Genomic DNA, 27,508 nt, shown 5'->3' on the forward strand with positions numbered 1-27,508 from the left:
AAGAGCAAATGTGAGAATGGACTCAAGGTGCATCCGCAGTTTCCGCAGCCTAGAAAGGAGTCTACTGGCAGCACCTATCCTGGTGCTCACCATTCCCTGGGGGAGGCAGAACGTAACAAAAACGTTAGGGTCACTGCAAGAAAACTTGTTCAGAGCCCATAACCCCAGCTACTCCAACTCAAAAGTTTGAGGCCAGCTTGGGCAACTTAGGAGACCCTGACTCAAAATAGAAAATAAAAAAGGCGTAGGGAGATGGATAGCTCAGGGATAGAGTGCCCTAGGTTCAATTCTCGGTACCAAAAAACAAATGAAAAAAAAAATTTGTTCCGAGGTGGACATGGAGAGACCAGAGGTGAGGGAGATGAGCCAGGTGCTTCCTGGAAGGTGTTTGGTTGTCGGGGAGGGGGGGGTCCTAGATGGTCGAGTTTTCAGTGACCTGTGTTGGGGTGGGAGGGATGGGGGGGGTGGCCAAGCTAACTGTCCAGAAAAACACTGCAGAGTTAGGCCGTTGTCATCCGTGAGGAATACAGGAAGGTGAGTTGAGAATACAACAAAAGGCCCTCAGTTGCCCCGTGATGGTTCTGGCTGGTTTACTCAGTAATCTCTCCAGCATTCTTGTCTTAGGCCCAGGAGGTGACCCAGGTACGCCACATGAAAAATCCCAGCTTGCTGGGCAAGATAAATTTATGAGATCCATTTCCTACTCTTCTTGACATAAAGTTGGCTCTTTTGACTTTTTAAGAATTTTACATTACAAAAGCCTTCTCTTTGGGTAGAATCCTTTTAACTGGTGAACCTATATCCTTTCTCCCGTTGGGGACTGACAGTATGACTAAGTTAAATAAAAATGTGGACTCTGCAGTGTATCCACGTAATGAGGCTGATTTGGAAAAGCTCTATTAGAAATAGGCTATTTTTTTGTTTTGTTTTTGTTTTTTGCCAGAAGGCCTTATAGCACCCAAGACTACACGCTATTCGAAAACCACAAAGTCCCCCAAAGCTTTGTGGACAAAAGGAATGGCTTTGTTCCACAGTGCCAATTCTATTTCAGTAATATGGTGGAGACAGCTGAGCTGTCATTAAGATCTTTTCTGGTCCAATGAAATATTTTCTTTGTCTATCTTCCTGTTGCTCTGGTGTTTTCATGTGGTAGCTGTGGATTTATGGATGCTAAGGTATGTGTTCTGGATTTCTTCTAGATTGGTCGATTGGTTATTGGACAGAACGGAATCCTCTCCACCCCTGCTGTATCCTGCATCATTAGAAAAATCAAAGCCATTGGTGGGATCATTCTGACAGCTAGCCACAACCCAGGAGGACCCAATGGAGATTTTGGAATCAAATTTAATATTTCTAATGGAGGTAAGTTTGCTGTCATTTTGAGAACAGATGATTTTATAGTCAGTAGGGTAAACCAATTCCTGACGCTTACAAGGCAAGGGTTCAGGTTCTCGTCCTTTGCGGGGAGGGGTGTTTAGCTCCTTAGGTTTGGAGAGATACTTCTTATTTGCTGGGCCTGGATATGACGAGCCATGCATGAGGTTGTCTTTTAGAACAATTCTGATACTTTGCTGTCTAAGTGATGCAATGGTAAATGCGTTAGTGAAGAGGAACAGCTGCACTTTGGTCCTTGTTATTTTCACGTGAACAGCACAAAATGATCCACTGTTTGCTGTTGGATTTGCAGGTCCTGCTCCAGAAGCAATAACTGATAAAATTTTCCAAATCAGCAAGACAATCGAAGAGTATGCAATTTGCCCTGATCTGAAAGTGGACCTTGGTGTTCTGGGCAAGCAGCAGTTTGACCTGGAAAACAAGTTCAAGCCCTTCACAGGCATGTTTACTTTCCTCCCATTCCTCCTCTCTCCTGTTTCCAACTGAGCAGTTTTTCCTTTCAAGATTTTATTCAATTGGGTTTTCAGCTTTGGAAAGATTGAGTCTGGGGGTCTAGAGACCTGAGGTCTCTGGGCCCTGCCTGTTATGAGCCGTCTGGTGTTAGAAACTAACTCTCCAGGCCTCAGTTTCTGCCCTTTCACTAGAAGACCTATAATATTACATTCATGGCTAACTTTGATTGAGCTCTTATTATGTGCCAAGCAAGCTCTTTGCATTCACTGTCCCATCTTATTCTCCCTGTAGTCCTGTGAGGGCAGCACCGACTGCATTCACTATTGACAGAGGAGGAAACAAAAACTGAGAGAAGAGGCTGAGCAACAGGCTCAAGGTCACGTGGTCAGTGAATAGTAAAACCTGGATTCAAACTCAGATATGAATGATTCTTAAGTTTAGGCTTTCAATCCCCCCGCATCCTAATATTCAGTAAAGTTAGTTAGGTCATTTGGACTGCATTGAAACTGCAGAGGCAGCAGTGGTTAACATTTTGTTGTTGAATGCCAAGGTGTGGCAATAACTGACAGAATAAATGTTTATAAACTTATTCATATTAATAGAATGAGGATGAGATGGGTGGCAGTGAGACCTGCATTTTGACTTTGCCCTCGTGTGTATTCTTTCCTCTGAGCTGCGACTTTATATGGAGTGCATTTTTTTAAGAGAGAGAGAGAGAGAGAGAGAGAGAGAGAGAGAGAGAGAATCTTTTTTTATAGATGGACACAACACAATGCCTTTATTTTTATGTGGTGCTGAGGATCGAACCCAGGTCCCACTCGTGCTAGGCGAGTGCTCTACCGCTGAACCACAATCCCAGCCCCATTTTTTATTTTTAACCTACCCATCGAGAGCTAACAGGTATATCCTAATGAAGCTAAAATGACACTTTGGTACATCTCCGTGACATTCTTGGGGTTCAAAAAACACCAGAAATAGTCTCTTAAACTCTTCAGGTATTGAAAATTCCCTGAAAATAAAATAACCACTAAGTTCCTTTACAGCTTTTATTCCATTGACTGTATGTGTGAAAAGTGATTCATTAAAGGACTGTTTTTTTTTTTTTTCATGCTTTTTACCATTAGGGCCTGAAAAAAAAAAAAAGAAAAAAATAGGCATTATGTTTTACCATTAAGTCTTAATGATAATGGGTCTACAGAAAAAGAAAAGAAAAATAGGCATTATGTTTTCTGTTATCCATGACACCAAAATACACCCATCGTAGGCTGCTTGGGGAAGCAGCATGGGGGAGCTGCCAACCTGTGTGTGCCTGTTCCAGCTGGGTGGCAGGTTCCTTAACCTTTCAGACTTTCCTCATCTATAAAATAGGACTAATAACATTTACCTCTGAGGAAAATTATTAGTATTGGGTAAGATATCATTTAACAGCCCTGTCATATTGGAGCTGCTTAGTAATTGTCCTTTTAAAATGGTTATTTCAGGTTCGTAGCAATATAATCATTTCAAAGCATATTTCTAAATGTGTTTTATTCTCCCATCTTTTAATGTTGCTTGTCCACACAGTGGAAATTGTAGATTCAGTGGAAGCTTATGCCACAATGCTGAGAAACATCTTTGATTTCAACGCCCTGAAAGAACTTCTTTCTGGTCCAAACCGACTAAAGATCCGTATAGATGCCATGCATGGAGGTATGGACTCTTGTCTCTTCCATTATTCCTCCTTCCTTCCTTTCTTTCTTTCTTTTTTTTTCTCCACCCCTCCCCTGCCTCTTTCTATTATTGTGATGCTGGGGATTGAACCCAGGTACTCATGCATGCTAGGTAAGTGCTCCCCCACTGATCAACATCCCAGCCCTCAGTTTCTTTTTTTAAATTTTTAAAAAATTATTTGTTCTAATCCTCAGACAGTTTTTAAATGGAGTTATTTTGTAACCATTTCAGAGCAATATTCACAGAGATAAAAATCTAATCATAGGCACCCAGAATAGTAGAGACATTCCTGATGGTAAGCCTGTGTGAAGGTCCGTGCTTCCACATTGAGCCTCGGGTTTTGAATCACATGCACCTGCTGCTGTGCACTCTTCCTGCCCTTCAGAAGATTCTTCACATTCTTCCTACACACACCCCTGTTTCTGAGGGAATGGCCATTTGCTGGATGTAAACATGCTCCAGAGCCTCACACCTCCTCTCTCCTGCCCCGACATGCTCCTTGTCTTAGGAGAGGGCAAGAACAAGCTGGGGATTAAATTTAGGAAAAACAGGATGTGTATCTCCTCTCTTCTTGCTCTGTGGGTTGTGTGACCAGGCCAGTAGTTACAGCCACCATGATTGTGAACCAGAACCACGTGTGAGAATGTAAGAATTCCTTAGCACTTAACTTATCTATGTGTTTTGCAGTCATTAAAAACTTTAGACTCTCTGAGTGGCAAGGATTTTCCTGTGTGTGCAATCCATGCATTTGCTGCCGGGTTGGGCAAGACTTTCTGCCTTTGCTCAGGGGTGCTGTTCTGGGACTGTGCTACCCCGCAAACCACAGTGAGAAAACCACCTGGTGGGCCTGGAACTTCTCCCCTGGGGTCCTTGCCAGCCCACAGGAGTCCCACAGAATGAGCTTACTTTCTTCTTAATGGGAAAGGATTCTTTCATTTTTCAACAAACCATTCGGCAAACTGTATTAAGACTTGTTATATGAAATACTACTGTAAATATGTGGCCGGTTTCCCTTGATGTCTACTGTTACTGGTTTTTGTTTGTTTGTAGCTTGCTAGAGTAGTGATGTAAGAGCCCTGGGTCCCAGCTCCCACTTCTGGCTGTGTAAGTTTGGGCAAATGTCTTCATTTCCTCCGTTTTCTTATCTATACATTGGAGATGACAATCATGATATAAACGTTGACAACGTACATGCTCTGTTCTCAGAGCTCCTGTCTATTAACTCACGCAATCCTGGCTTCAACCCTGTGAGGTTGTTGCCGTTATCATCCTCATGCTACAGATGGGAGAGGCACAGAGAGATTAGGTAACTTTTCCAAAGTTGTACAGTGATTAGCAAAACTGAGATTTGAACCCAGACCGTCTGATCCCAGAGTGTGGGTTTTTAAGCACTAAGCTGCACCACCTTTTCTGAAAAACTAAATGAGAAAACATTTGAGAAGCACCTGGCTCAGGTGCATGGTGGGGCCTTCACGATGAGTAGCTCCCTTCCCTTTCCCATACTTTTCTTGTGAACTATCTCCACCTTTCCACCCTAATCTCTCATTACTCCTTTTTCTAGAACCTTCTATCTAGTCAGAGGTGTCTCTGCATTAGCCCCAATTTGCACGTTGTCACTGTTGCTCATGCCGTTCTTCTTCCACCCTGCTTGCCTTCCCATTTCCACATGCTTTCATCAGTTTTTTTCTGATCCTTTATACTTTTATGCTTTATATAGTTGTGGGGCCATATGTAAAGAAGATCCTCTGTGAAGAACTTGGCGCCCCAGCAAACTCAGCAGTAAACTGTGTTCCCCTGGAGGATTTTGGAGGCCACCACCCTGACCCCAACCTCACCTATGCAGCTGACCTGGTGGAGACCATGAAGTCTGGAGAGCATGACTTTGGGGCTGCCTTCGATGGAGATGGGGTAGGTACAAGTGCCTTTCCATGAATTCTGATGCAGGCCAGGCCTGATCAGGCAGATGGGGGGAAAGTGGGCTGCTTCTGCCAGGCCCCAGGAGACTGCTGAGTGACTGCCAAGGATCCTTCATCTGACTTGAGGGCAGAACTAAATTACTAGAAGACCCTCGTGGAACGAAATAAAAGTCTTGAAACATAACCCATGCCTTTAGTTTCACACATTCATTCATATTTACTAAGAGTAGAGGTTTGGGTTATGATGTAATGACTGGTACTTCATGAACTGCATCAATTCTAGATACTGCTCTAAGGTAGGCTCCTGTCCTCAGCTAGCAGCTGACTAATTATTAATCACTGGAAAAAGTTTTGGGCTTATACCTATTCATTCATTCACATTAACTAAATGATAAAACTATGATTTTATAGCCTGTATGAAGGCTAAATTGAGAGAATTAGCACTTTATTTTTTCTCCAAGCATTAAAAATTTTAGAAATAAAATGTTTTATTTACATTGGTGACCACATAATGACAAGAATAAATGTGTCTTAGGTTTGTAACCCTGGCATCTCACAAATAGTAGGTACTGTGCATGTTTATTAAGTTGAAATTTTATTTTTGTTGTTGTTTTGCTGAAGCAGCTAGAAGTCACTGTTTCCTGAAAAATAACATTTCTCCTATAAGTATTTGGGGGAAATGAAAGGGGTTCATAGCAGATGTTTCCTTTCAGTACGTCTTTCCGATGTTGGGGGTTTTCCTCCACTCTCAGATAATTGAGTGGCGTTGTCTATCAGGCACCCAGGGGCAGTGAAGGTGACAACATATTTTGTTGGGTTCCATACCAAATCATGGGACTTCCTTGAAGAAATCTGCCTTTGTTTCTCAAAGGATGCCTGGTGACCTATCAAACTGTGTAAACAGCCAACATTTCCTTTCTCATATGTTCTCTCCTCTCCGCAGGGAGAGGAGTGATTGGTTCCAGAGTTTGGGAAAGGTCTAGAGGTTAAAGTATGCTGGCCCCTGCAGGGAGAACAGAGAATTTCGCTCACAAAGAATTTGTGCTTCTACTTCAATTGAAAACGTTTTTAGTTTTTGGGCACGGAGGTGCCTTTGTCCCATTTGTACTGTACAAATTCATTAAAAATATAAAACCCAGTGTTTAAAGCCCATTATGGATAAATATATCAGTTTTAAATTATATAAGACTTCCTTGAAAGATAGTTTGATGGCTTTGGTAGTTTGATTAAAAGGTCTTCCTTTGAATCTCCCTTCTTCCAAAGGATCGAAACATGATTCTGGGCAAGCATGGGTTTTTTGTGAACCCTTCAGACTCTGTGGCTGTCATTGCTGCCAACATCTTCAGCATTCCGTATTTCCAGCAGACTGGGGTCCGCGGCTTTGCACGCAGCATGCCCACGAGTGGTGCCCTGGACCGGTAGGTCTCCCCATTCCCACAGCCCTCCTGTCTGGGGTCATCTTGGGCTTCCCCATCCCCTCTGCTGTGCCTGGAACAGTTTTCTTCCCCTTCCATTGTATCCATCTGGTACATAGTGTGTGCTTAGTTGTTTCTCATATGAGGGAATAGGGGATATGTTTTCAGGATTACTCCCCCTCCATTCTCAGCTCCCTTAGCACCTGCCCTTCCTCCACCCGGTACTTACCACACTGGGTTCTGATAGCCACCTTGCTTGTTCAGCTGCCTGGCTAGGCTCTATACATTTGCAGAGAAAGGACTTGTCTTATTCACTGTCCTGGACTCTGCCTGACCATAGGGTTCCTGACATATAATAGGACACACACACACACATACACACACCATTTTTTAAAAAAATGTATGAATGCTTAAATGCTAATGACTGAATGCATGGATGGATGGCACTTTCGCTGTACTCAAGATCATTTGTTTTTAGCAATGTGCATGGAGTGAAAGAGCAATTCTAAATAATTTTACAGTTTCAACACAACAAGATTGCTCATGCACCTAGAAATACAGCAATTCTTTATTTGTCCAAAATCTAAAACAGAAAGCCCAAATAGGTAAAATAGAAAAAAAAATCAGGTTTATGTGATAGAAAGAAATCAGTGACAATAAACCTTTGATAGCTCAGACTTGCATCTATATATTTGTTTACTTATTATGTATCACTTCATTAGATGAACATTTTAAAGTAGCTTATGAGACCACATCTAAAACAATTGAAAAATAAAAAGTAATAAATAACAAGTGAAGGCTAGGGAAAATATTAGTAGAACTTGTCAGGTGCCCAGGAAATCTTTTTGAATGAATGTTAGTAGAGAATGAATGAATGAATAAAAGGTCAAGGCCAGGGAGGAAAGTAGAATGTATAAATTAGGCTGTTATAATAACAGTTAATCTTCAAGGACTATTACCACATCCTAGAAACTAAATGCTTTACATATTTTAAGTCACTTAATTCCCAAACAAACCCCATGAGACAAATGCTATGTGTGACCCCATTTTACAGATGGAAGACAAAAGGGCAAAGAAGTTAACGCAGCTTGCAGCTCACTTAGGCTCACCCAGATAGTGAATGACTGAGTCAGGAATGAGCCCAGAGCCCCTGCCTCCTACCATGGGGCTCTGCAGTAGGTTCCTGTGAGAGAGGAGATAGCTACGGAATCTGTGGTGACTTTACTTCAGCCAGCAAGAAACTAAGGACTAACATCCGGCTAGCAATTGATAGTTTATAAAGGGCTTTTTACATTTTCTCTCTCAGTTGATCCTCACAGCCACCCTTACTATAAAGAAGAGAAAGCCGGAAGTCAAGAGGAGTTAGCAGTCTTGTCCAACATCCTACTAATTTGGAGCAAGGGTGAGGCCCATTGCTTCTGCCACTGGATGCTGCACATGGAGTCAAGAGCTGGTTTTTGGTCACATAATCATGCTAGCTGACCAGACCCTGAATGAAATACCTTCTGTGTTATCCAGAGACAATCAAATTTCAATTTTCTAAAAAAATTGATAATTTACACACAGATTTGCAATTAAAACGTCTTGTTGCCCAAATAAAACTTTATTATACTTTCATAGTTTTCAAAAATCATGTATTTGATTTTCTTCAAATATTAGAATCCAGGCATGCCATTGCTTTGGTAGGAATAGGCGAGCATTTCCAAAAGCAAATCTCACTGAAATGGTGCTGAAACTTACCAGGTAACTTCTTACTCAAAGGAATAAGGATTTTTACTTAGAGATTTTATTATTTATGTGTGTGTGTGTGTGTGTGTGTGTGTGTGTGTGTGTTGTAGTTAGGCACAATACCTTTATTTTATTTATTTATTTTTATGTGGTGTTGAGGATCAAATCCAGTGCCTTGCACATGCTACGCCAGTACTCTACCACTGAGCCACAACCACAGCCCTATGTATCTATTTTTGATGCTGAAAATTGAATGCAGAGCATCTTACATATGCTAACAACTGAGCTAGACCCCCAGCCCCACTCAAAGGTTTTTAAGTACTCTAAAAATATATAAGGAAGAGTAAAGAATGTGTTTGAGAAGGAAGGGGGGCACTGACCAAGTGGGTGAAGCTGGTGGAAATGGGAGCCCCCTAGCTGGGCCTGAGGCACATGCCTGTAAATCTAGCAATTCAAGAGGTTAAGGCAAGAGAATCTCAAGTTCAAGGCCAGTCTTGGCAACTTATTGAGGCCCTGAGGCCCTCAGCAACTTAGCAAGACCTTATCTCAAAAATATAAAGGTCTGGGGATATAGCTCAGTGGTACAGTGTCCCTGGGTTCAATTCCCAGTACCAAAACAAAAAAGACCCTGCTGGGTGCTCTCCTGTGGGCTTTTTGATAAGAGCAGCATTACTGGGAAGCTCAAAGCTGGGCTGTCAGTCATCTTGCCTGTGTGATCTTGGTCTTGTCTGAATCCTTTTCCCTCCTCTGTAAAATGCTGGCCTACTAAACCCAATATTTATGATTCTGTGATTATAACGCATCAAAACATCATTCTTTTGTTCTTTACAAAGTGATTATAGATGCAACCTTTAACCAAGACACCTGGGTTTAAATGGCCCCTAAAACAGCCCTACCTATTTTATTGCTATTGCTTCTTTAAAACTACTAAAGTGTGCTCTGAATTAATTCTTTCTTCTTCCTCTTCTCCCCCTTCCTCTGAATCTTTATAGAATAGCCCATTGTGCCCAAGTTTTCTCTTATGATTTTCCACCAATCTTAGAATTATGTATACCTCTGAGCAATGCTAAATGGGACCCTTGATTACAATAACCGTTGCTCTTTTGCACCCTCACCCGGCCCTGCGCACAGTCCTGCTGTGATGTAACTTTGATTTCATGCCTTTGAAGGGTGGCTAATGCCACAAAGATCGCTTTGTACGAGACCCCAACTGGCTGGAAGTTTTTTGGGAATTTGATGGATGCAAGCAAACTGTCCCTTTGTGGGGAGGAGAGCTTCGGCACTGGTAAGTTGCAGTCCTGCGCTAGCATTTTCTTCCCCACAACTGCCACCTCCAGTGAAAGTTTAGACAGCTAGGACAGCCCTGAAATAGCAACAGGAGCTGATGTGTCCTAAATCAAGAAGCAATTTATTTATAACAGCCTGATGGAGTATACACATTGGAAAAGCCGTGAGCACATTTTTGCAGGATGGCTAATTTTACTTTCAGAGGATCACGTCCCCTGAGACAGGAAGTTTGGGGGCTTCCTTGGCGGCATGGTCATTGAGTCTACAGGGATTAAACAGTGATAAACATATATATTTTTTTTTTCATTCAGTGGCCAAAGAAACCTTCCTAAGTGTTTTTGTTTCTGGGAAGAAATATGGTGAAGTGAGTCAGTTTTTCGTTTTTATTTAAGAAGTCTCAGCACAGCATTAAGATTTTCTCATTCAAAGACCCACATTTTCTATGGCTACAAGTTATGAATTATCAAGGCTAAATTAAGGGAGACCATTAGGGTGAAACTAATTTGGTAGGTAATAAGGAAATTAAAAATACATCCTTGTGCATGAGGGTATGTGTGTAAGTTGTAGCATGGTGAAGTGGTGTGATTGGATATATTCTGGGGGTGATCCGAGAGCTTTAGACCCCACTTTATGTACTGGCTGTCTTTCTCCCTGCCTGTCCTAGTATTGAACTGAACTCGTACCTCCTCCCTAGAACCCCATCCTACCTGAATCAATCTCTCTTTTCCAAACACCTGTTGAGGCATGTGGCCCTTGCCTATGTGTTGGTCTCCAATCAGGTTGCCAGGTACTCAACATGCTACATCTCTTCCATTCTTTCTACCCAACATTTTGAAGTAAAGGAACTGATCTTCCTGGTCCTGTAGTACACACTGTGGGCATGTGTTAGAAAAGAAGTTCAATTCATGTTACATTAAACAGAACAGAGTACTGATTTCCTTTTTTTCCCCTACAGTTTCAGATACTCGATCGGTTGGATGAGCCTGTAGATTTGATGCATGTTTACACAAAGTTCTAAGCAATTTAATATCCTTGGGAGAGTGGCAGTACTCTTGGGCAATGAATTGACTTGATAAAATTGGAAAGTATTAACAAAGATAAATAAGTTTGTGGGTTGAGCAATGTCCACAAAGAATGTTAGATTATTTCGGATAGTTTTAAGTCTTCAACCAAAGAATAAAAAACTACTGCTTAGTCCTTTACTATTTCATATAGTGTGGGTGGTGCCATGTTATTCCTTGAGATACTATATATATGAATGTCCAGTGAGGTGGTCTTTGCCTGTGAAATTCTCCCAGTGTTATCCAGTGCAGACTTGGCCTCTGTTATTCTTCTCTATAGATAAAGATGTCTTTGGAGGCAAGTTACAGTCTATTGTAACCCTGTAGTTTCCTGCCCCCATGTACCTATATCAGTGCTGAACCTGGTGAAAAGAGAGAAATCTAAAATCTGGTTTCCAAGAGTGTGTGTGATTGTGGAAGATTGCTAGTTTTATGAGAGGTTTCTAGGGGTCAACAAAGATTGGGAAACTACCACTCTACCTCTCTATCTTGGATATTCACAATGATATTTACATTTGAATGTTCCAGAACATTCCACCGTAAAGACTCTTGTTAATACAGTTTTATCCAAAGTTACCCACAATATCTTTTTACCTTATCTACCTGTTTATTGAGTGGTACATCCAGTAATGTCTTATCCCACCAGCCCATATGGGAAGCTTTGGGCAAGAGTCCCAGAAGTAAACAGGAGCCTCTTTGTTGGGTGGGTACAGGCCTGAGGACAAAACACCAGGAGCTGCTCTGTCTTGCATAGTAGGACTTCAAGAACTAGCAGCAGCTCCAAGGTCTGTGTTCTCCAGGCCGCCCATCTTGCTTCAGTCAAGTTAATTAAACTTCTGATCTGCATTATAGAAGTGTTGGTGTCCACCTGCCATGGTCCTTGCTGGTGAATGATTCCAACAGTGCCTTTACAGAGTTTCCCAGGTTGGGTGTTATATAAGCTTTGAAATATTCTATAGTTTAATTGAATGCAAGGTGCTTTATTTCTGTATTTTTCTGAGTAACAGCAGAAGCAATTTCTCAGGAAAGCCTCCTTGACCTTCCAGAGTGGGCCAAGTTCCCCGGTTACTTGTTCTTTTTGCACCACGTGCCTATCCTTTGTTGAACTTGTTGTGGCTGGGATTTTACAATTATTTATGATAATTTGATTAATAATGTCTGTTGCCTCCACTAGATTATAAGTTCCATGAGGACAGGGGTCTTCTATGTCTTATTCATTATTGTGTCCTAAAAGCCTCCTGTGGAACCCAGCATCGAATGGGTGCACTGTAAATGCTTGTTGAGTGAATGAATGAGCATATTTCCCTTGGCACCTTCCATTTCAACAAACAGAATCTTGCTGTTGGAAGGAAATAATTTTTTAAAATATTGTTTTAGATGTTGAAGGACCTTTATTTTATTCACTTATTTATATGGATGCTGAGAATTAAACCCAGTGCCTCACACTTGCTGGGCAAGTGCTCTACCACTGAGCCATAACTCCACCCTGGAAGGAAAGAATTTTAAAAGTCATTTGATGTAATTTCCCTTGTAAGGCTGGAACCACAAGTCACCTGTCAGTGTTTTCCTGATTAGCACCCACCTCCTTGGAGGTCCTCACCTCACCTCTTGCAATAGGGCTCTCTCATTCAGCACCACTCCTGCTCTAGAATCCAGGGTCGGGAACCCTAAGGTCTCTGCAGGAAGAAATGAGCTCCCATAAAAAGAAAAGAAGTCTTCTAGCAAAGAGGTGCAGAGGAGACTGACTTCAGAAGAACTGGCTCACCAAGTAAAACAAACCACTAGCATTTAGAGAACAAGCCTATAATACTGTATAACTAACATTACCAAATACTCACCAGTCTGCTTATGATGGAGAAACAGCAACTTTCTGGCATGATTATCATAACTGCAGAGGCTGGGACTCCTCCTCAGACATCAGCATTATATACACCAGGGATAAATGTGTTTTTCAATAGGGAGTCAGAAATGAGGGGCAGCCCTACACAGATGGACCTGTTGTTTTGGGCTGATCTCATGGTACCATGCTGTTTCCTCCTCCTGACTGGATAGTGATGCACATGATAGTGATAGAGAGGGCAGAGTGTAGAGTGTCAGTTCTGTCCCACCATGGCCTTGTTAGGAAATTGAAAGTAAATTACTGAATAGTATAGAAGGTCACTACTTTTTAAACCCTTTTTCAGGAAAATGGGGGGCTTGGGAAAGAGAGAGAGGAAATCTGGTCAAAGGTGAACTTGGTATCACTTGGAGATGTGCCAGTAAGTTATCAAATCTGTTCAGATCTAAAGGTTAGCAATATTTTTCCTTGTCCCATCTTTAAGTGATAATGTATCATACACAAGTGATAACTTGAAAAAATGGATGCTTTTTTAAGCTCTGGGGACAGGACAGTGAGCATTTCCATCAGGAAAGGAAGACTGGCCAGGTAATCACAAATGTGTAAAATGAAAGGAGGTGACACATCAAGTGTCTGGGAGCTTTGTACTCGGGGTGCCTGACTTTGTTCTGTGGTGTAGGGGATCAGGTTTTCTGTCTCTGCCCATTTTGACTTACCTGGCTTTTGAGTTCTTCATAGGTAAAGCCCCCAGGGGAAGATTTCAGCATCCCAGGTCTGGCAATATCCCAGAGTAGCCCAGTAGAATGAAGCTTATGCCCTAGTCATAACTAACTCATTTAGTTATGTAAGGCTGGAACCACAAATCATCTGTCAGTGTTTTCCTGATACCTGCAGATCTGTCTCCTTATCTATGTATCTTTGTTCATCTCTGAGGGCAAGAGGCTTACCTGATTCATCTTGGTACTTGAATCACACAGATTCATATTGGTCGAGTGTAAAATGAAGTTTGTGTTAAGACGCAGTTGCAGCCCATCGGCCATTCACTACCTCCCGCCAGGGAGCCTTATGGAGAGAAAGCAAAGCTCCAGAGACACATTGCAGGAGTTGCTGAGTGGAGGGCCTGGGAGCTCCTGGGGACAGCCTGCTGGTGGCTGGAGTGCCTGAGAAGGCCTCCGGTGCACTCACCATCCCTTGCTAGTGAGGTTTTTTGAGCAGTGGAAGGTAAAGAGGACAAGACTGTGGGCAGAACAGGTCTACTGAGCTCCCCAGCCAGTCCCGCTGGGGACTGGCCATCCTGTGGAAACCCCTCTTGAGAGCTGACTGGGGGCCCAGCCCCAGCTACGAGTGCAACACATAGTCGGGGGCGGGTGGTATGGTCACAGGATGACAGCATCACAGAGCAGGGTAAGGGCAGCATCCTGGATGAGGGTGAGTTGAAAGTTGCTGGAGATATTAGCCAAGCTAATATGGGTATGTGTGTGGGGTGGAAATTTCCAGGCAGAGAGAGCAGTGTGTTCAGGGGAATGTGGAAGAGATAAAAATAAACAGAGGGAGGGGCTGGGATTGTGGCTCAGTGGCAGAGCACTTACCTCACATATACGAGGCACTGGGTTCGATCCTCAGCACCACATAAAAATAGATAGATAGATAGGTAGATAGATAGGTAGAGAGATAGATAAAAGGTTTTAAAAAAATGAACAGAGGGAGAGACAGACAGATGCTGGTACTTTCAGAGAACTCCCTATAGCTGTATTTTAGTGGCCCCTTCCATGTTGTCAGTTGGTCAGGGCAGACGCCAGGGCAGCCCCTGAGATGCCCATGTTGGTGGATGTAACCTGATCCCCTAGCTGTTAGCTCTTGGCTCCCTTAGCAAGGGTTGACATTTTTCTTGGCTGAGACCCAGATTGTGCCCTGACTGAGCCATTTGTACTTACCACAAGGTGCTGATTAGGCCGAAGTGAAGTGACAGGTGTTTGAAGATGCTGAAGGGGCAGAACTCCCATGCACTCCATGGGTCCCTGAGCTGGAGCAAGAATGAAGAGACCCACAGCAAAACCCAGGGTTACCTTCACGCCGGCTGGGCCCAGCAGAGCAGTGTTTACCTTTTTCTCACACTTAAGTGAGCTTGGCTTCCTTTACTTTTTAAAATGAAAACATAATGATACAAGTTAATTCATGTTCATCTTGGGGGTATAAAAAAGGAGGAAAAAACCAACTGTGTTGGATTTTATTTTTCCATTTTCTTCTCCAGTATGTACAGTTAAGGAATATTATTGTTGAAAGCTTAATAATGTCAGTGGAAAATATATTACTTTTCCCTAAAAGTTTATTTTTCTTTTTTTTCATAATGGTATATTGCATTTTATATAGTACTTTCTAGTTCACAAAATATCTCTACTTCTTCATCACCGTAGTTTCTTACAGTTATGTTAGAAGTTAGCATTACCCCCATTTTGCAGTTGACAATACTGAGTCTCAGGAAAGCTAAGTGACTTGTCCAAATTCAAATAGCTTCTAAATAACAGCAAGTCTCAGATTCAGGTTTTTTGTTTTTTAAGGATAAAATAATTTCTCTGGAGCCAAAACTGTAAAAGCAGTTTAGAAACACATGGATTCTCCATTGGCTTTTTTTTTTTTATACTAACAAACTGTTATTATTCATCAGAGCACTGGAGGAAATGAAATTTATTCAGGCTTCCTCAGTATTAATTGAATTATCTAGAGTTTTGGCACATCCAAGATGTGAACCTCTGAAATGAATCAGAATTTCCAGAGAAACTGAGGATCCTGCAAATTGAATAGAATGTTTATGTTATTCAAGGCAAGTATTTCATTGATAATGCCAGGTGTGTGATTTAGTAATCTCTGAATAATTTGGTCAGAGTTGGGAAAGATTTTTTAGATTTTATTTTATTTACACATAAAATAAAAAGCCAGATTCCTTATTTAGAATAAGAAATGTTACCTCTATGCTTTAGATCTATCCAAAACAAGAAGAAATTAAAACATACAATTTTTATATTATTTTTAACTTAAAAGATATTTTAAAGGAAGAAAACATCCAGTGGAGCACAAATAATTCCAAGTTGTATACTGCTGTCATGAATTCCCAATATATTGCGGAAGCTGCCAGAATCCTGCTCCTCAGGATGAACTGTTGCCAAAACATATCATCATTTGCAAAAGCTGAAAAAGGCAGAAAGCTAACTTTTTGGTTTCTTAAAATAGCAGTAAAGGCAAATAAAAGTCTTCAGATGATAAAATTGGGTAAACATTTCCAAAACTTTTTATATATAGCACTACAAATCCTGCCTTCTGTCTCTAATTTTGCCAGCATCCAGTTTCTAAGGACTATTACTTCTAAAAGTGATACCCCATTGAAGAGAAAAATTTTTGAAAGGAAGAATTGTATATTTTTATGGACCAAAAAGAGAGAAAATGTTGGAGTAGATGAACTAATGTATTGATTCATTTGATCATGTCCTCCTTTGCAATTAGTTATCTGCCATTTTCCATGTTTTAAGCTAATCATCAGACTTGGTTACAAAGAGAAATAACAGATGCCTCTAAGAAGCACATGGTTAGTGGAGAGGACATGATTGGGGCCCAGGGAGGATGGCACCTCCCCAGCAGTTTTGTGTCGGTTGCTGTAAGAGATGGAAGACAAAGTGCTCATAGCTACCTAGGGAAGCTGGGAGCTAATCTTGAAGAAGAGATGATATTAAAAGGACGAAGAGGAGAAGGAAAGAAACAACCACATGCTTGTGACATGGCCAGCATTGAGCTAGATAGTCTGTCAGCCCTAAGGATGATAAAGCCCAATGGGTGGCCAAGTAGAGCAAGAAGGTACATAAAGAGTTCCAAGATATGTGACATTATGCAAAGCATGATTGTAGAGGGATTGTGTAGAGTCCTAGTCAGAAAACAGAGCTCAATGTAATATGTATTTTGTTTTGGTTTTAGAATGAGGGGTTTAAAAGACTGAAAATGAGACTTCTGCCCCACATCAGGTTCTTGGGAAAGGGTCTCCATACAGACAGGAACATCCAAAGACTCAGTTTCTTAATTTTGGTAAAGATTTTAGCAGGAGACAGATGTGTCACTGTTAATTTAACCAGCCCTTATTGGCAAAAGGAAGACATTCTAGAGAGAGAGTTACTAGATCCATGAGCAGACCTACCTTTAAGGCTTGAATACTTTCTGCCAAATTGCTTTCCAGAAGGTTCCTACAAGTCTACACTCCTATCAGCTTCGTGATAGAGTCCCAGTTCCCTTATGCCTCCCCCGATACGAGGTGTTCTAACTTTTAAAATCTGTAACCATTTGTCAAGCAAGTAGCATTTTCTTATTGTGGTTTTACCTTCAATTTCCTTTCTTGAAATTAGTGCCAGCTTTTTACTATGTTAATTCATTACCTGTATTTATTTTTTGGCGAATTGCCTGGTATACCCTTGGTATACCATTTTCATTTGAGATATTGCTTTTCTTTTATTAATATTTAAGATTGTTTTTTTTTTTTTTTCTGTACTGGGAATTGATTCCAGGACCTTGTTCATGCTAGACGAGCATTTTGTACATGCTAGATGAGCATTCTGCCCCTGCTGGCCCTGAATTTGTCCTCATTCCTGCCTCAGCCTCCCCAGTAGGTAGGATTACAGGACTGTGCCACTGTACCTCCTAATACATAAGAATGGTTTCCTATATTGAATGTATTTAAACATCTACCTTAAACAATTAAAAAATGTGAATGTGTTTACTTTTTAAAATGTGTCAATGGCCTTTTAATTTTATCTGTGGTAGTATTGCTGTATAGAAATGGGAATTTTTAAGTACATAAATACGTCAGTTGTTTCTCTTTATGAATACTGAATTTACCTATTTATCACCAAGATTTATAAAAAAAAATTTGTAGTGGTGATTATTTTTTTGCTGTTTAAGATTTATTTTTATCCTCTGACATTACTAGTTTGTGACAGATCTATCAAGTTCTACCAGATTATCACACTGTCATTTTTACTGACATTTCTAAATTACTTTGGGAAGCATTGACTTTTTGTCAGTGTTATGTTTCTTTATTGAATGTGTAATTCCCTCCATGTACTCAAGTTCCCAGGTAAATTTCATGACTTTTTTTTTCTGGTTAGATCTAAGTGCTCACTGTTGAATTTATTTCCCAGTATTTTGGAGAAGTCACATTTCTCATAGCAGCTTGCTCTGCCCTGCCAGGTTCGGACCATATCCGTGAGAAAGATGGACTGTGGGCTGTCCTCGCCTGGCTGTCCATCCTAGCCACCCGCAAACAGAGCGTGGAGGACATTCTCAAAGATCATTGGCAAAAGTATGGCCGGAACTTCTTCACCAGGTAAAGCACAGCCTGGCTGGGCTCCCAGCTAGGGTAAAGGGACTGGGCAGAGGGAATTCTCAGGCATACAATGTCTGTCCTAAATGGTAATCAGGGCTGGAGATGTGGCTCAGCGGTAGCGCGTTCGCCTGGCATGCGTGCGGCCTGGGTTCGATCCTCAGCACCACATACCAACAAAGATGTTGTGTCCGCCGAGAACTAAATGGTAATAAAATTCTAGTTCATATGGTTTCTACCAGTTGGGTTTTTTGTTCTTGTTTTTGTTTTTATTGTGCTGGGGATTGAACCCAGCGTCTTGTGTATGCGAGGCAAGCACTCTACCAACTGAGCTATATCCCCAGCCCAGTTAGGGATTTAAAAAGTAAATAAATCAGAAGAAGTCAACTTCTGTGTCAGTCATAAGGAACAGGGCTAAAAAAAAAAAAAAAAAAATTAGCTAACATAATCAAAAGAATCAATACTTTATAAGCATTTTGAAATGTCCCCATTGGCTGGACACATAATGACATTGGATATGGATTTAGAAGCATGTATTTGAATTTTATTTCTGGACATTACTAAATTGGGAAGTCACTTAACCTCTTTCTCTACTCAGTTTCCTCATCTGTAGGAATGGGAATAATGATCCGGCAATTGAAAGGCTTATGTGAAATAGGAGCTTGAAGGTGTTTTGTAAATTCTGGAGGAGTTTGTAAATCCTGTCTCAAAACCAAAAAGGGCTGAGGATGTAACTTAGTGGTAGAGCACCCCTGTGTTCAATCCCCAATCCAAAAACAAAACAAAAACAGGGCCATGTCTGTTTTTGTGCCCCATGGTATCCTCCAACACTTAGTTCATATTAGACACTGCATAAATATGTTTTGAACAAATAAATGAATGAGCTAGTGAAAAGCCAGAGTGGAAGAAGAGTAGGAGCAGTTGTTTAGGGAAAGAGCCACTCTTGAATTAATTAGAAATTGCCATATAAAAACTATTTTAGCAATTTTTATTATCAAATGTAACTGCTAACCAAGTATTACAAATCAAGTCCTCAGAATTTGCATTTATGATTAGTTTTGACTCCATTGTACCCTCCATTTATTAAATGCATTGTCTGTGAGTGCCTCAAAACAGTTATTGATAAGGCAACTGAAATTCAGAGAGATGGGGCAACGGGCCAAGCATTGTGCAATCTGGACCACAGCTCATTCTGATTGCAAAGCCCAGATTATTCCTTTCATTCTGCCCTCTGTGCCTAGGATTCATAAAACATTTTCCTTGGATGCCCAAAGGTCACAGACATAAAGCACAAACACCTGGTTATAATTTCTTGATCTTCATCATTTTAACTGGGTCAAAGATCTGACTTCAAGATTAAGGGAACTGTGGTCCTTGATTCATGGAATCCAGGAGCCAGAATAGGTTGGCTTTTACTCCCCAGTAATTCTCATGTCTCAGAGGTGTCATCTTGCACATCTTATATTTGTTTCACGATTGCAAATAAATATAGACTTGGCTCTCTTGAGCCTTTAAAAAGTAACTCTCTCAAGAGGGTGTGTGCCAGTAGGTTGAGTGAAGCCACCTGCAAGAGTCTTTAATTTCCTAAGAAAGGAGTCGGGAACAAGTCTTGAAGGAAAAATAATTGTCACAGAATTTTATTTCTGGTTCACTTTTCTTTTCTTGGCCCTGCAGCATCCACACCAGGCCTTCTCTGTCAGAGTGAATCCAAAACACTGTAGAGCAGAATCCATTTCCTCTAGAAGCGGGGTGGCATATCAGATGTGAAGAGTTTGGTTTGGCCCCTTCATCTGCTGGGTGAAATCCTGGTCTTGCTTTTGGAAGCTCCTGTGGAGACTGGAATCCTCCTTAGCCAAACTCCAGCTGGCTTAGGCAGTTCCCACCCCAAAAGGGCTCTAGGAGCTTGGAACAGAAGTGCCCGAGTCATGTGCTCCTTTATGTGGAGTTCTCTGGAGATAACAGCTTTTTTTTTTTTTTTTTTTTTTTTTTTTTGTGATGCTGGGGATTGAACCCAAGGCCTTGTGCATTCAAGGCAAGCACTCTGCCAACTCTGCCAACTAAGCTATATCTCCAACCCTAGAAGTATCAGCTTTGATTCCACCTCCTTGGGATGTGGTGATTCAATGTCAGATTGTATTTCTTCAAAGCCTTTGAAGCATGTTGGTGCTTGATTCTGTAGAAGAGCCAAGACCCATTTTCTGCCCGAGCAGAAGCCCCCATCCCTTCCCTGAAATCCTCCAGACCCTTTTTTTCATCCCCAATGATGAAAAGTTTATAGTTCTGCAGCTTCCTCTGAAGTCAGATGGCTCTGGGGGTGGGGAAGGCCAATGACAAAGACAGCATTGATGCACCTGGGTGTGATTCTGAAGTCAACTCCGTGATCTCCCAGGTATGATTACGAGGAGGTAGAAGCGGAAGGCGCCAACAAGATGATGAAGGACCTGGAGACCCTGATGTTTGACCGCTCCTTTGTGGGAAAGCAGTTCTCTGCGAATGACAAAGTCTACACTGTGGAGAAAGCTGATAACTTTGAATATAGTGACCCGGTGGACGGAAGCATTTCAAGAAATCAGGTAGGAGCAGACTTATGTGCTAGAGGGTCCCCATGAAGAGCATCATTTCTGAAGCCTCACGAGAAAAATGTCAATGGCCCTTTGCTGTCCTGTTTTTCTAGGGTGTCTCTTCTCAACCAGTTTTCTACTGAGTTCTATGTGGCTCTCAGGTGCACTTGTAGGGAGAATGCTTTTTACCCTGGTTCTGCAGTCCCCTCTGCCCTCATTCTGGGATTCTTAGTTTACATGCCAGAAGGACTTTTACACCTTCTGGAATTATATGCAAGGTGTCAAATTGAAGGTATGTGCAGAAAGAAGCCTTAGAACCTAAACAAAAGTAAATCATCACCTTAGATATCAACCCCCCTCTTTTCTCTCTAGAGATTATAGCAGAATGACAATAGAAGGGTGGCATTGCTATACATGTTTCTTTCATATGTACTAAATCTTAAATATGGCATATTTAGAATATGCCTTTCTAAATATGGTATCCCTGGATGTAGAAATGTTAAGTGTCGGTGTCTGCAGCTTGTCTGACACAGCATTGTGTAGCAGGACACCACAGTTGGGAGCCCAGATCATCCCGGGTGCTGACAGAATTGTTAGGTTCTTGTGTGCTAGTACCAAAGCTGCAGGCTGCTCGGGCCTTCTCCTAGCCTCTCACAAACATTCAGGGACCAGACTCTTCTCACCTCTGGGTCTATGGTCTATTATAGTCATAGATTTGAGTCATCTTTGGGAACTTAGAAGCAGAGATAATAAGGAGAGGATGAGGATTCTGTTATAACTTCCTATTTAGCTTTTTTCTCGATAGACCCAGAGTTTTGGCCTGGTCCTTTGCAAGGGAAGCTTGGGAAAGTAGGTCCCAACTCTGCTCTGTATCCAGCATCTCCAGAGAGGAAGGAGGGGAGCAGAGGTGAGGCGGGAGGCCTCAGCATAGGTGGGGGCTGCTCTCTGCACCATGTGAGGAAGGAGGCATCAGCACCATGTTGTAAAATTAGAAAACCTGAGCATTTAGGTGGAAGACTAGGTAGGAGCAAAAGTGTTCTGAAGTAAGTATAGCTTCTGCAGTCAAGTGGAAAGAATTTAGAAATTTCAAGTTGAAACTGGGGGAAGAAGACTAATGTTTCTAGAAAGCAAGACTTGGTAAATGGGAATGAACTATCACCTCCTCACTGACTGTTTGGAGACAGTACTGTGTGTTCCATTGGCTGGCCTCACTGACGAATGCTAAAGAAGGGCATGGTTAAAACCACATGGGGATTGGTTGACGAGCAGTGAGTGAGGAATAGCGTGTTTCCTTCCAGTCAGTCATCTGCATGATGCAAAGTCCATCTTTTTGTGGAAGAACGAGAGACTCACGGAGACTGAAGGATCCTCAGACAATGATCTGGCCCAGTCTTCTTCCCTCAAGCTGGGGAATATCTACCTGAGAGTACCTGACCTTTCCCTGAAGTGAGGTTGTTGAGGACCAGGTACTGCCAGGGAGGGAAGGAGAGAGGAGCCAAGCAAGGATGCACCCACATGGAGCCACTTGGAGCCATCAGGTGTCAGCAGGAGACTGACTGCTGGATCCTGCGTGATATGTCGGGAACAGCTGCTGTCTGCACTCTGGGACATGTGGCCTCCTGTTCCCTTTCTGAAGCTCTCTATAAGTGTTTTGTAAAGAGTCCTGCCCCATGTCTGCCTGGAACTCTTCTGCTCTGGCTTCAGCGCATTCTGTCCATGTGTCCCTTCTGAGCTGAGGGTCCAATTTCTACGTCTTGCAGCTTGACTTATTTATTAAGCTTCAAACTGTAATGGCTGGTTCATAAATCACAGGGAAGCCCTCATGTCCCCCAGCATCACCAAGCTCAGGTCTTCCCCCTACCCTGGAAACACTTCTTCCACATTAGCTAAGCCCCATCACCTGGATGCTGTGAGAAGGCAGACCCATGAGGCCCAGTGGCTGCCATGTATCAAGCACCCAATCCTCTGATTGATCAAGAAGGAGTGATTAGGTCTTCAAATGGACCCCTCATAGTTTGTCAGTCCTTAGCTTCCCTTCCAGCATGTGGGCAAACAGTCTCTGCTTATCTTCTCCAGGGCTTGCGGCTCATTTTTGCAGATGGTTCTCGCATCATCTTCCGACTAAGTGGCACTGGGAGTGCAGGGGCCACCATTCGACTGTACATTGACAGCTATGAGAAAGATGTCGCCAAAATCAATCAGGACCCCCAGGTAATGCCTAAGCCCGGTGCCCTGATTGGTTCTTTCTGTTGAAGGGAATGATAGTGGTTCCACACTGAGCCTGTGCCCCCACTTCTCAATGATACACCAGGGCCCCGGCTGTGCATAACTTCCTCCATGTCTTTTATCACAGTAATAATAGAAAATAACAAGCATAATAATAATGATAAGCAATTATCTGAGCATTTGCTATTTGCCAAACTCTGCTCTAAGCCATTATATAGATATACTCATTCAATTCTCAAATGAGATAGACTCTATTATTGTCCCTACCACAGATAATGAAACTGAGGCCCAGAAAGGTAAAACACCAGTTAATAGGTTTGCATACCTAATAAGTGGCAGATTCAGGATAACTAATCTTTGTATCCGCACCTCATATGATGTTCTGCTATCACTGATCATGTGTCACTTTCCTTGGTGGATCACCCACTCTGGCAGAACATACATGGTTCTAGATTTGATGGGGAACAGGCAGAAGTTGTTTTGTCTTTATGGAAAACTCTGCCTTACAGCCTAGTGGGTTGGGTTCCTGGCCATATCCTCAATGTCTCCAGGAGTATGTCAGAGTGAGAAGGGACCATGGGAACCAAGGTTGAGACAGAATAGCCACCAAAATGGAGGACCCATGGGGAGAGTGACAGACAGAGGAGGGAGGGTTTCCCTAAGTGTGTTCCTCACAGCACACCTCTTGATAGATGCTCCCCAACCAGAATTCATAGCGACAAAATGTTTAGGAAGTGTGGTGTCAGCCTCAGATGGTGATTCACACCATTTAAGTGGCATTTGCTGAATATTCATTTTTCTATTGCCTATTACCTATTTTTTTTCTAAGAAGACATACAAATGGCCAACAGGTATATGAACGGTGCTGAATATCACTAATCATAAGGGAAGTGAAAATCAACACCACAATGAGATATAACCCCTTACCTGTCAGGATGGCTGTTGTCAAAAAGCCAAAAGATAGGTATTAGTTAAGATGTGGAGAAAAGGGAGCACACTCTTACAGTGTTGATGGGAATATATTGGTATATCCATTTTGGGAAACAGTATGGAGATTTCCAAATAAGTTTAAAATAGAACTATTGTATGGTCCAGCAATCCCTCTTCTGGGTGTATATCCAAAGGAACTGAAGTCCTTGCCCTGAAGAGATATCTGCATGCCCATGTATTGCAGCACTATTCACAGTAACCAAGATATGGGACCAACCTAAGTGTCCATCAAGTGTTGAATGGATAAAGACGAGTACATATCTAGATATAGAGATACCTCTGAAAAGATAAGGAAGTCCTGCCATTTGTGTCAACATGAGTGAATGTGGAAAACATGCTAAGTGAAATAAGCCAGACACAGAAAGAAAAATTCTATATCATCTCATGTATGTATGGAATCTTAAAAAATAAAAAGTTGAACTCATAGAAACAAAATAAGAGGTTACCAGGGGCTGGAGAAAATGGGTGAGATGTTGGTTAAAAAATAAAGAATTTCAGTTATGATGGATGTAGTAGTTCCCTAGATCTAATGTATAACATGGTACAGCAATGTAGTACTATGAAATTTACTAAGAGTACCTGGCGCAGTGGGCATGCCTATATTCCCAGTGACTTGGGAGACTGAGACAGGAGGATCACATGTTCCGGGGCAGCTTGGGCAACTTAGACCCTGTCTCAAAAAACAAAATTTTAGAAAGACTGAGGATGTAGCTCAATGGTACAGCATTTGCCTCTCATGAACAAGACCTCATGTTCAATCCTCAGAACTATGCCAAAAAAAGAAAGAAAAAGAAATTTACTAAGAAAGAAGACCTTTAGTGCCTCACTGCCACCACCATCACATCAGAGAAGGAAACTATGCAAAGGAGTGATTTATTAATTAGCTTGACTGTAGTAATAAGTTCACTATGATATATGTATAAAAATAGCATGTTTTATACCTTTTTTGTTTTTATAAAAATTTTTGAATAAAATAAATAGTATTTTTCACAGTTATTTTTCCACAGAGCCTTTTTCTTCTTTAACCGATTTTAAATTCTGTAAAACTCATTTGGAAACTCCTGGCGGGCTGGTTCGAGCATAGGTTTTGGAGTTAGGTCTTGTTTTTAAATTCTAGTCCTGCCCCTTAGTGGCTGTATGTCCCTAGATGAGTCATTCCATTTTTGTGAGTCTTGGTTTTTTTTTGTCTACAAAAATAGTAGGAGAATAACTTTGGAGAGTCATAGGGATTGAGGGAGATAATGAGTGCAAAATGCATAAACTCTAGCAGAAACCTAGGACTCCTTTTTGAGCTATTCCAATTGTTCTTTTTATGTTTTTGAGCTTAAAGTGTTTTTTTTTTTAATTGCTAAGAAAACATAACATAAAATTTGCCATCTTAACCATTTTTAAGTACACAGTCTAGTAATGTTATATGTATTTGCCTTATGGTGCAGCAGATCTTCAAAACATTTTCATTTTGCAAAACTGAAACTTGATCCCCTTGTACAGTCACTTCCCACTTCCCCTCTCCTCAGCCCCTGGCAGCCATCAGTCTCCTTTCTGTGTCTATGGATTTGATGAGAGACTTCATTTAAATGTTTACAGTAGCTTTTATTACTAAAGGGGAGGACTTCTACATGTTCTCCAGTAGCCAGGCCTCAACTTCCATGTCTGCCAAATCCCTGTTGTGTGGCCGGTGTCCCTAAAACTTAACCCAAGTCTGCATCATTCACACTTAGGATAATAGAGCAAGAGGAAAGGAGAAAGGAAGCTGTGTTTATTTCTCTTTGTATCATCAAGATAAAAGCCTGGTTTTTGGCAGACAGAAAGAATGAATGAAAGTCAGGTTTCTTTTGAACCAACGTCTGCAGGAGGTGGGATGGCTAGGGAGATCCTGCTGGGGAGATAGATGCCTGCCCTCACTCTGCAGCTGCTGTGCCACAACCTCAGCACTGTGTTGGAACTGTCCAAGCCCCAAGTAGGGTCCCAGCAGGTGGAGATGTTATTTCCTCTCATCTGGAGTTGGTGGAGACTTAGATGAGAAAACAGTAGTAAATGTACTCCCACCATTTGGCCAAATCACTTCGCCTTTGTGGATCCTTTTCCTTGTCTGTAAAATGGTAGTTCAACTCAATAAGTAGTTCTCATTTTTTTAAATATCAACAATATTTATTGAAGCAGCAGAATTTTTCCCCTTTCAGTGAGGGGAAGTTGCATTTTGAAAGATCTTTGGGTGCAGTGTGAGAAATAAAGCAAAGGATACAAAAGTACATGTGGAGGCACCATTGTTTCAGTTAAGAGAAAGAACATTGTTTTAGCAAGAGTTGGCAGCGAATGGAGAGAAATGGGTGCCATCAAGAGGTATTTGAAAGGTGAAAATCACTTCTGCTTGCTGGAAGATTAGACATGGGTCATGTGGAGGAGAAGGTGTCAGGAACGACTTAGTTTGCTTTATGCTGGAGCTAAGTTTGAGGGAAGAGAACCATGCATTTGTTTTTAAACTCACAGAGCTTGAGGAGCCTGGAAGGCTGGTAGTAGTCAGGCAGACCTGTGGAGTTGAGGGGCAAAGCCAAGGGCTGGAGTTCTGGATCTGTGTTGAAGTGATGGGAATTGCTTTTCTCTTTGTGTCTCCCACAGGTCATGTTGGCCCCCCTTATTTCTATTGCTCTGAAAGTGTCCCAGCTCCAGGAGAGAACAGGACGCACTGCACCCACCGTCATCACCTAAGAAGACCCACCAGATGCGGTACGTCCCTCCACCCCAGGACCTATTCATGTCATCTGATTGAAGAGCATGGACTGAATGAAGCAAAGTGTACCCACCCAGGCTTTTTAGGATTTGATTTCTCCACTTCATGGTTGTTGAAAAACGGTGCTTTGCAAGGCACTGCCAATTGAGATGCCCTCGGGAGCCATGTGGGAGAGGGAAGAGGACCCACAGGCTTATGTCAGTCCCTTTTCATGCCTCTCTGCGACTGCTGCTGTGTGGGTATTTGTATCCTTAGCATCAGGTACTGTTTACATGACGGTACAAGGTGGAGGTTGAGTGTCACAGTGATCAAGGCCAGCTTTCAGCCTTAGGATATGCCCATGAAATGATAGCGGAAGTTCCATTCTCCTTGGTGAATCCTTCCCCCAGTTTACTGTTTACATGTAATCTAACAAAACGCAATTTCTGGTGCCTTCTCTCCAATCAGTTTCCCTCCGAGTGAGACGTACTTGTCTGTAGATTTCTGACTTGTTTTGCAGCATAGTCCCATTTGCACAGATATTTTGGGATATTAAAGCAGAATAAGCTACTATTGCATGTTGTCTTTTGTCTTTTTTTTTTTTCCTTAACAAAGTACTTTTTTGATTTCTGTAAGATGACAGATTTTTTTGTTTTGTTTTGTTTTGGAGTAGGAGGATATTATAATTTGTTTTGATGTCCTAGCCAGAAAATAAAATGTTCTTTTTGCTAGGTTGAAAACCTTCGACTCAGGAGCTATAATTTTAAATCTGAGCAGGGTCAACTGGGTTCTGGATCCTCCCAAGGTTGACAAAGTCAGCTTGGCGTGGTTAACTGGGAACAAGGGAAAGAAGATGATTT

At 41.8% G+C, this 27,508-nt stretch overlaps 1 protein-coding gene across 2 annotated transcripts in view; it reads left to right on the plus strand.

Moving 5' to 3' along the window:
- Pgm1 (phosphoglucomutase 1) overlaps positions 1–27,223 on the plus strand; it is a 60,716-nt gene extending 33,493 nt beyond the window's left edge. For both annotated transcript variants that reach the window (XM_026408746.2, XM_026408745.2), the window contains exons 2-11: positions 1,200–1,362; positions 1,688–1,834; positions 3,412–3,537; positions 5,276–5,466; positions 6,738–6,892; positions 9,787–9,902; positions 18,029–18,164; positions 20,551–20,734; positions 22,799–22,933; positions 26,558–27,223. In XM_026408746.2, the coding sequence (XP_026264531.1) occupies positions 1,200–1,362; positions 1,688–1,834; positions 3,412–3,537; positions 5,276–5,466; positions 6,738–6,892; positions 9,787–9,902; positions 18,029–18,164; positions 20,551–20,734; positions 22,799–22,933; positions 26,558–26,647 (1,443 nt within the window). In that variant the 3' untranslated portion in view covers positions 26,648–27,223. The remainder of the gene's footprint in view (positions 1–1,199; positions 1,363–1,687; positions 1,835–3,411; positions 3,538–5,275; positions 5,467–6,737; positions 6,893–9,786; positions 9,903–18,028; positions 18,165–20,550; positions 20,735–22,798; positions 22,934–26,557) is intronic.
- Positions 27,224–27,508: the final 285 nt, after the last annotated feature.

This window comes from Urocitellus parryii, chromosome 11 (genome assembly GCF_045843805.1).
Source record: "Urocitellus parryii isolate mUroPar1 chromosome 11, mUroPar1.hap1, whole genome shotgun sequence".
In the NCBI taxonomy this organism is placed as follows: Eukaryota; Metazoa; Chordata; class Mammalia; order Rodentia; family Sciuridae; genus Urocitellus; species Urocitellus parryii.